This window comes from Cyprinodon variegatus, unplaced genomic scaffold, assembly GCF_000732505.1.
Source record: "Cyprinodon variegatus isolate N-32 unplaced genomic scaffold, C_variegatus-1.0 Scaffold15, whole genome shotgun sequence".
NCBI lineage: Eukaryota > Metazoa > Chordata > Actinopteri > Cyprinodontiformes > Cyprinodontidae > Cyprinodon > Cyprinodon variegatus.
Genome location: NW_015150468.1, coordinates 1,275,770 through 1,285,356, shown reverse-complemented (window position 1 = coordinate 1,285,356; position 9,587 = coordinate 1,275,770). Strand labels below are relative to the sequence as shown.

At 37.3% G+C, this 9,587-nt stretch overlaps 2 protein-coding genes across 2 annotated transcripts in view; one reads left to right on the top strand and one right to left on the bottom strand.

The window, feature by feature from the left end:
- Nucleotides 1-952, bottom strand: part of dpep1 (dipeptidase 1 (renal)) — a 10,168-nt gene extending 9,216 nt beyond the window's left edge. The window contains exons 1-2 of the mRNA XM_015384475.1: nucleotides 754-952; nucleotides 442-568 (exon numbers count right to left, since the gene is read on the bottom strand). Coding sequence (XP_015239961.1) covers nucleotides 442-568; nucleotides 754-881 — 255 coding nt within the window. The 5' untranslated portion in view covers nucleotides 882-952. The remainder of the gene's footprint in view (nucleotides 1-441; nucleotides 569-753) is intronic.
- Nucleotides 953-3,212: 2,260 nt separating this feature from the next.
- Nucleotides 3,213-9,149, top strand: LOC107090849 (sulfotransferase family cytosolic 2B member 1-like). Its single transcript, XM_015384450.1, has 6 exons — nucleotides 3,213-3,424; nucleotides 4,254-4,465; nucleotides 7,216-7,342; nucleotides 7,431-7,525; nucleotides 7,793-7,973; nucleotides 8,321-9,149. The coding sequence occupies exons 1-6, from the start codon at nucleotides 3,286-3,288 to the stop codon at nucleotides 8,461-8,463; spliced, it is 897 nt and encodes a 298-aa protein (XP_015239936.1). The 5' UTR covers nucleotides 3,213-3,285; the 3' UTR covers nucleotides 8,464-9,149.
- Nucleotides 9,150-9,587: the final 438 nt, after the last annotated feature.

Genomic DNA, 9,587 nt, shown 5'->3' with positions numbered 1-9,587 from the left:
CATCCATCCATCCATCCATCCATCCATCCATCCATCCATCCATCCATCCATCCATCCATCCATCCATCCATCCATCCATTGACAGGTGGGAAGTCTGTTGGAGGACAACACAGACACATTAAACCATTCACGCACACACTCGCACCTAAGGAGAATTTAGAGAAGCCGATTAACCTAACAGTCATGTTTTTGGACTGTAGGAGGGAGACAAAGTACCCGGAGAGAACCCACAAACGCACAGGGAGAACATGCAAACTCCATGCAGTAAGACTTTGGGCTGGGAATCGAACCCAGTACGACAGTGCTACATCTGCCACACCGTGCAGCCCTAATCAAAATTAAAATTGTTGAGCCTTTGTAGATTTTGTGGAAAAAAAAATGTTGGCAGGAGTGAAGGAATCAAAAGACACTTTAAAGTTTAAAGTTCTGTTTTGGATGTACCTGTGCACCGAGCAGCCCCTCTCTGACCTTTGGGATGTTGGTGTGGGTTGTATTCAGTGTGTTAAGATCCACCTTGTTGAGCTGGTTATTAAATTGCTTTCGTAGCTGCCAAGGCAGGTCGTTATGACTGGTTAGTGGAAAAAAAAAAAAAATCAACAACATGAAGATAATAAAAAGGCATTTATTTTAGATTACGGACATCGTAAGATGTTTTGAAATCTATATAAATAAAACGCTGATTTTGTGTCTACAGTATGATAGTAAACATCAGAATATGCATCCTGGATCAGTATAGAAGACATTTGAACTTGCCCATCGATGAGCGGTGTCCCGGCCATCAGAGCCTTGGCTCTGTTCATGAATGTGTCCTGAGTTGGACTGGTGGCCCAGCAGCTGCTCCAGAGTACCAGACATAAAGCAAAACTCCACTTAGGTGACATTTCTTAAAATGATTCTCTGATTCTATTTTTTTTTATAGCAAAATTAAAATCTTCCCTCAGTTGACCGTCTGAAATCCTTATAACTGGCGCTATGCAGATATGTCTAAGCCCTTACATGTGAGCTCATCACCCCTCCTCTACTGTTACTTGGTTTGTGATAAAGACGCAGAGAAAAAACAAATAGCTTAGCCATTTTTACCATCTGTGGAGTGACTTGTCAGTTAACTCTGGTTAATGTATAATTTGGTTTCCAACAGTTTTTCAACTTCTATTTAGATACTTTGGATAATCTTAATCATTCTCATGGAGAAAGTACAGTAGTGTTATCTTGCAATTCCAGTGGCCATTACATGTTTTTAGGTGTTATTTTCCAGAAATGTATTAAAAAAATAAGAAAACAGTTCCTAAAATACTTGAAGAAATGTGGACAAAATAAGAAAATAATTTTACACTAAAGTGCCTAGATTGACAGCACCACATCCTCCATTGTATGCATCCAGGTGAGCTCATCATGGCAGAGTAATATGAGAAGAGACCACAGCACAGAGCTTGGACGACAATCAAGATAAAATAATCCATTAATCCAAATTTACAAATTTAACTTATCAGGTTTTGTTTTTACAGGTTTGATTTGAACCCGCTATCTGAGATTAACTGAAAAAAACAAGTCACCTTGTTTATTATTTTTTTACATGAACCCCGCCCAAAGAAATTGAGGCTGCATTTGGTAGTAAAAACACCAGATGGGCCAAGAACCGGGCTGAGAGGCCTTAATGTTTTTTGCATAAGTGCTTTCAGTTTTACTGCACTAGAGCTCTATCACGCTGCAGAATCTCTACACAAAATGTTTAAGGGACACTAAGTGCTTGCCCCACCACTCATGACTGCTGTCTTTTGAGGTATCTCATCATTTCCATGTAGAAGAGTTTATAAGAGGCGCAGTCACTTTTTCTGTGCAGATTCTCAATCATCCAGGTCATGGTCATGCAAACTCAGTTAATGCAACTGGATATAAAGTTTTCTAGAAGCACCCATGCTTCCAGGGAGAACCATGGATGCGTGACGGGTTCTCATACTGGCAAACTTATACATGGAAAAAGAGGAGAGCAGAGCTCTACACTCATACATGGGAACAAACCCCAGTCACTGGTTCTGATACGTGGATGACAAATGGATCAGAATAAAGACCAAGGATTTCATCACGTTCACAGACCACATCAATGCAGTGGACAGAAACATCAATTTCACCCGGGGAGATGTGAAAGATGACAGCCTTGCCTTCCTGGACTGCATTGATTACATCATGGGATAGAGACAACTCAGCATAGAAGGCTACAGGAAACCCACACGCAACGACTAGTACCTCCGTTCCGTACCTCTGTTCTTTTGATTTGATCTATTTGGCAATAGAAAATACATAAGAGTTAATTTAATTATTTCTCAATATGATATAGAAAAAAACAGCCTTAGTGTAACAGACTGTCTCCAGAAACCGAGTCCCAAGCAGCCCTGATAAAGCAGTCCACAGAGGTTGAGGATTTCTCTCACTCAGTAAAGACCGTAATGTTCCGTTAGTGAGCAATAAAGTTTAGAATTTAACATAGTGCCATCATCTTGTGAAATCTGTTTTATAACATGGATATAAAAATGCTCAGCGGAACATTTTTTTTTACCCACATCATAAACACAACTATAATGACAAAATAACACTGAAAGGCCTGAGTTAAGCCAAGCCAAGCTTTTATGGAAAGATAAGATGGTTGTTATCACATGCAAATGTTGAAAAACGAAAGGAATTTAAATTTATTGTGTTGATTTGTTTAATGATGTGAAATAAATGATCATAACCAGAACTCCCAGTTTAATGTTTCCCATCAACATTCCTGAGGATTTTTGTTTATCTCTTATTTTCTGGATTCCGTTCACAGCAGACAGTCACAACCAACCTTTAAACCTTGTTATCTATTTCTCTGGATGCAGTACTTCAATTCATTCATCTATAAAATGCAAAACATTTGATTGGCTGAAAATGTCAAATTTTTCAACCAAAAAACCCCCACTTTCTCCAAGAACAGAAAGGATACTGAGGTTTCCATACAGTTCCCATCCCTCTTTGACCCTTTCAATATCATAACATTATCATTATCAGGGAGGATCAATCATTAAATTTATACCATTTCTTGTGGGAATAAAATCCATTTCTTTGGAAAGTATTATTATTCAAATAACTATTGGCAAACACCCATTTTGAGGAGGATCCTACTGAGTTTCTGCTCTCTTATTCATGCAAATATTACAGAATCCTCATTTCTTAAAGAGACAAAGATTCCCTGAGAGAGAGGACATAGAGGAGCTACAGCAAAGGGATCCTGTGTATCACCATACATAGATATTAAACGAGGACATGGCCAGGTTGGATGTCAGTGAGATTTTCCACGGTATTTTGTTTCCAGGACACCTGCACACACAAGACTCCTTACAACTCGCTCTAAAATTTCAGTTTCAAGACACAGATGTCCTTATTGTGTCCTATCCGAAATCAGGTAAGGGAACTTTTTTTTAATTGTCAAGGTACAGCGCTCTTCACAAGAGGCTTATTATCGCAAAGTTATGATATGAGCTTTCTAGGTTTTGCAATGAGTTTGACAATTGAAACATTTTTTAAAATAAAATAATTGAATTGTAAAGATGATAAATGTTCAATGAGTAGCATAGTTGATCTTAGCCAGGTCTTCTGAATCTACAGAAATTTTTACTATTATTCATGATATTCTTAAACATTTGGAATATCAACCAGACTTCTGTAAGTTGGTCTATGTATTTTTTTAAGTAGAGGTATATTAATATGTTGGACATGTCACCGTCCAAGCACAGCAATAAGAATAACCATTTATTAGATTGTGTTAAAATCTCAATCAAACAAGTTGTGGATGTCTAAGGAGGTGCTAATCTGGAATAAAGGGGACTTACCAACTGTGGTGAAAACTATGCGCACGTTTTGTAGCTTATCCTCAAAACTTTTGTCCTCTGTTATAACTGAAACACATAGAAAAATATTTCTGTATATTCCGCAAAGGAAACGAAAAAAAAATCAATAACATGTTTTCCTCTTAATCCAGACATGGGTTTTATCTCTAAATACATAGTGTAATTATAATGTAATCCAACATACAAGTAGTTTCCAACATTTAACTAGTGTTTTTGATTGTTATTTTGTAGACTGTGAACCTCAAAGTTTTATAAAAACTATTCACCGTAGGTACTTATACCAAACAACCTTGCAAAACCATAGTCAAATATCATGGTTTTTTTTTTTTATTATACTGATCAGTAAAAACTCAGGCTACATTTCTCATTAATTTCTCTAAACAGGAACGACATGGATGCAAGAAATGTTGACCCTCATATTCAGTAGAGGGGACCCACATCTGTCCCAGACCATTCCTAACTGGACCAGAGCCCCCTGGCTGGAGCATTATTACTGTGCAGATTTGTTGAAGACCTCAACCGCAGCACCTCGAGTCCTCACCACACACCTGCCCTATCACCTGCTGGGCCCCACCCTGCAGGACTCTAAGGCCAAGGTCAGGCTAATATCTATGATAACATTTATCTATGTTTTAGTAGGACAGCCATCTGAGATACAAGGGGAAAATTGGTAAATGGTATATGGCCTAATTTATGCACCTTCAGTGCCCCTTCCACTATAATGCAGGCGCTGTAGCTGTCTATTGTGCTGAAGAGGGAGATTAGACAAAAGATGTGTTTCTGGATTCTGGATACGAGCGGCTAAAATGAGCTTTCTCTGCAGGGTGGCTGGGCACTAGCTTAGAGATAGGGTGAGGAGCTTGGTCATAGGGGAATGAATCGTAGTACAGCTACCTCTCTTTCAGGGAATAGGAGTCTGTAGTGGAGGCTCGGACATTTTTTTTGGATGCCCTCTGAAGGCCTTCCTTAGGAGGTGCTCTAGGCATGTCCCACCGGGAGGACGCCTAAGAGACAGCTCACGACACAGAGGGACTTGTCTCTCATCTGTCCTCTGAACACCTCAAGCTTCCACCAGCAGAGCTGAAGGAGCTGTATGAAGAGAGGCAAGTCTGGGAGTCTCTGCTAAGACCATAACCCCCATAACCCATTATGGGATCAGCAGAAAACAAGTATGAAAATGAGCTGGTAGGCTTAGGTCACAAATGTCTAGTCAGTGAAAGCTGAAGTTGACTCCTGCAGCTACTACTAGCATATCTTGTCAAATAAAAAAAACACTTTTGATGTATGCTTGTGTCATTTGTCCCACTTGAATGCCCATCTGTTGTAAGGTTTCCTCTGTCTCTCTGCTAATTTGGGATGAAGTTAAAAAATAGGAGCCATGCCATCTTCTCTATTGGTACACCCGCTTTTTTCAAAGTATTATCAAACAATTACATTAAGGCAATCTCCCACCATTAAGACACTGACGCCATGGATAAAAACTGCTAGTCTTCCAAAGATTGAAAGCCTAACCTCTTCTCTGTTTGGCCAAAAAGTTCAGCCTTTCCTTAACCAAACATTAGTGAGGATGTATAAATAATCATATTCAATAAATTGTAATTTTCCTTCCAATTAGGCTTGTATCTTTGCCAGTGACAGTCAATTTTATTTAGCCATAATTTGTTAACTAAAATATAAGTCTTATGTAATTTTCTATAAATTATTGCTTTTAGTAGTTAAAAGCTAAAAATATCATGATTAGCAGAAATACAGACTTAACATTTTAAATTTTTCCAGTAATGAAACAAAAGATTTCACTGTTGAAAAAGAAGGATGGAAATAAATGAGGTGAATATGATAATTTCCCAGGATTAAAAACTAAAGTTGCCCGAGAAACATCAACTGTTTTATCTCGCTTAGTTTTTAAATTGAACATATGATATAGCTATTATACTTATTTAAATAATGAATATTACTGATTATTATTATAGGATATCATAATTATTAATGCATTATTCAGATTAAGTTAATTCATAACAAAAAGATGTGTTAGATAATTTTAATTCAGATTAAATTAATTTTAATTAATACAACCCCCTAATAATCCAGATATTCATTTATAATTAAATTAATTTATCAGAATATAAATACATTTAAGTCAGTTGCAAAGCTAAGTTTGAATTAAACTCTGGTAAATATAAATTACATTTATAATTGAAATTGGCATTTACTAATAAAAAGTTAATGCAGTTTGATTCACAGCTAAAACCATAAGAGATGTCTCTGTTTAAGATGTTAGCCTGAAAAGGGATAATTAACTATAAACAACCACACCTTGCATACTAAAGTTTATCAAACGAGTAATTATTTGTTACAAGCAATTATTCTGTTTAATGATATCACTAGAAAACACTAAACTAAAAAAGGGGAAACACAAATTTGATGATTCTTGGAAGTAGCACTTTGGGTAGTTTTCACAAAGGATGAAGCCTTACTAATCGAATGCTGAATAATTATGCATTGAGTAAGCATACAGTTGGGCTTGAAAGTTTACATACACTTTTGCACCTGTTGACAGGTATGTTGGCACTTTAATTTGTGGAGTGGACCAAAACAAGCTTTGTTTTGGCTTAGAAAACATGCAAATTGAACCGGATGAAAGGGTTTGCCACTTTGGAATGGGGCTTGTTTGGCTGCAATACCCGATACCTGTTGTCTATGTCTCTGAAGGGTAGTCATTAAAGGGAATTGTTGGCTTGGCTGAAAAGGCAAGGTGTTCTGTTCCCCTGTAAAGGGGGGGGGGGGGTGTAATGATGTAATGATAGTGGGAGGGAATAAACTCCATTGTATAATGTTATTGTTATAATTTTCTTTAATGGGACTGTCAAGACTCAGAACAGAGGACCCAGTATTCAAGGTCGGGATACAAGTTCGGTCCATAGTCAGAAAACGAGGTAGGATCCAGATGGTGGGCTGCCAACAAGATGCAGTGGGCGCCGCCCAGAAATTCCCAAACGCTGCAGCCCCGCAGAACATCCAGGAGTTAAACAGATCAGAACAGGAAGGCTCAGAGACCCAAGAGTCCGATGCCAGGTCAGGCAAACAGATCAGAACAGGAACAGGCAGGCTCAGAGGTCCAGGAGTCCAAAGAAAGTTCAGGCAAACGGTCATGATCAGGAAATCAGAAACACCTAATAACTCTAAAAAAAACTCTCTTTGCTGGATCTGTAGTTACAGTTTGTTTATGATGATCTGGCACTGTTGGCTCTGTACACAAGTCATGCTGTCTACCTTCACAGTATTGGTATTTGTTCTTTGCATGAGTACCTTTAACATTATGGTAATTTTACTGTCTGGATTCCTACAGATAATTTATGTGAGCAGAAACCCTAAAGATGTTCTGGTATCCTTTTATCACTTCCACAAGATGGCTAACTTCCTCCCTGATGTTGGTTCCTTTCCAGAGTTTTTAAATCAGTTCCTGGATGGGGCATGTGAGTTAGTATTTTTGGACTGCTGTGATATTTTTATTTTTTCCTATGTTGCTCAAACTGTAATTCTTTAACTTCTTATTTTGTTCAGTGCACTTTGGCTCCTGGTTTGACCATATTGAGGGCTGGACCAGTCAGGCTGCAGCTCTCAATCTGCTTCATATCACCTATGAAGAGATGTCTTTGGTAAAGCATAGCTTTGTTAATGCTGGGGTTGCATAAATTCAACACTTTAATGTCTGCAACTAAATCAGCTTTCCAACACATATTAAGGAACATATTGTCACTACAAAAAAAGATTCTAAAAACAACAAAATACTACCGAAAGTGTGTCCCTGTTTCTTTAAAGACATATTTCAAAATCCTTTGATAAAAGGTTGAGCGAACTGATTGATTCAGTCATTTATTTGTTCATTTTGTTTATGCATTTTTACTCCTTTGCACTCTTTGCAGGACCTGCAAGGGACCATTAAGAGGTTGAGCTCTTTTCTGCAGTGCCCCCTGCTGGAGGAAGAGCTCAATGATTGTGTGAGACACTGCAGCTTTGGCTGCATGAAGGACAACAAGATGATTAACTACACCCTTATTCCTGATGAGATACTGGATCACAGCAAAGGTTGCTTTATGAGAAAAGGTGAGCGTTGATCAGTCTAACTTATCTCACAGTATGGGATCCAAGCTAAAATAAATCTAGTGTCACATGGTTTTGATTCGATTTCCTATTCAAAGATAAATCATAAAAAAAAAACTGCTTTAACTTCTCATACTTAGCAAATGTCCTAGATTGCTGAAGGAGCTTATGAAGTAATGCTTTAATAACAGATCAGATCATCTTTCTGGTCAAACAAAATTACAGAGACTTTTTTGAGCATTATATTTCTAGAAACCTATTGTTATTCATTCAAAGGTCCCCCATTTTTTTATTCTTATTTTTTTTTTCCAAGTCTTAACGTCATACTTTCTTATTTTTCTATCATCCAGGTGAGATCGGAGACTGGAAAAACATGCTCACAGAGGAGCAAAATCAATACTTTGACAGTGTGTTCAAGTCCAAGATGCAGAACAGCACTCTGACGTTTGTGTGGGAAAAACCCACAAAAGACGAATCAGAGATGAAACAATGAATCATCTCAGAGGCAGATGATGACACTGTGCTTTTAAATCATTATCCAGATATTTTCAAAAGTCACATTTAATCATAATCTCCATGATATGTTGATATGGTATGTTTGCGGTCACAAATAAATCTTTTTATTTGACAACCAAAATTGTTTTGTCAGTGTTTGGTAAGTAAGTGATGAGACAAATCTTTGTCTGATTCACTGTATCTGACGTCTTAAACCATCTGCTTCTTTCGCTTTGCACAATTTGTTCTTGAGTTTTCTGTAAAGTGAAGCACAAGATGCATAGAACCTGACAGCTATGTCCACACTACAGCAATAAATGGGGGGGAGGAAAGGTAAAGGTTTTCTATTCCACAGGGTAGAGCTGTCCTTTGTTATTCTTTCACTTCACTCACAAAGAAAAAAGAAAGTTTTGTGTCCTTGCGTCTTTACATATAGCAGGCATCTTTATAGAAGCCAATTCTATTTAAGATTGATAAATAAACGTAAGCTGCTTTATTTCTCCTCCAGCAAAATATAAGTGTATAAGTGTAATCAAAAATGAAATACTCAACATGTCATTTCAATGCGAGTAAACCTGCAGCACTTTGTTTTGCATTATGTTTGCGTTAACTCCTGACAAAGACAATAAGTTTTAATTTTCAAAATGTATGTGGTGGTTTAACAATATAACCTGTAAATGTTTGTGAAACGATTAAAGTTAAATGCTTGGTGAAGATAAAAGTTTAATGAGATATTATTATTACTATGTTACTTTTTTCAAATATTTTACTAATAATTTGTTTAAACAACATTTTTGACCTAATTTCAGACTGTATTTGAATGCTAATAAATCCTAATAAGAAAGTAGCACTGAAATTAGTGGCACAGACTGGTGCCGCTGAATTGGTGTTATAGCTTTGGAACGCATTGCGGTATATTGCAGTCCAACGGGGAAAATCTGACGACAGTTTAAACCTCTCCCATAATTCCTTGTAAAACTGCAACCTTGAAACTATTGCATTGGTTGCAAACATTTTGAAATCTTAATTGCTTTCTAAAAAAACAATACAGAACTTTGACATAGCCTAGAAAATAAACAAATCCCAGCACATCTGCTGATAATTAGTGAGAGGATTGTTAAA

Excerpts from the sequence above, each read along its gene's own strand:
- LOC107090849 (XM_015384450.1), top strand. The coding sequence starts at position 3,286 with ATGGCCAGGTTGGATGTCAGTGAGATTTTCCACGGTATTTTGTTTCCA. Across the intron at positions 4,466-7,215 it reads TGCAGGACTCTAAGGCCAAG|ATAATTTATGTGAGCAGAAA; the intron begins GTCAGGCTAATA and ends GGATTCCTACAG. Across the intron at positions 7,974-8,320 it reads AGGTTGCTTTATGAGAAAAG|GTGAGATCGGAGACTGGAAA; the intron begins GTGAGCGTTGAT and ends TCTATCATCCAG.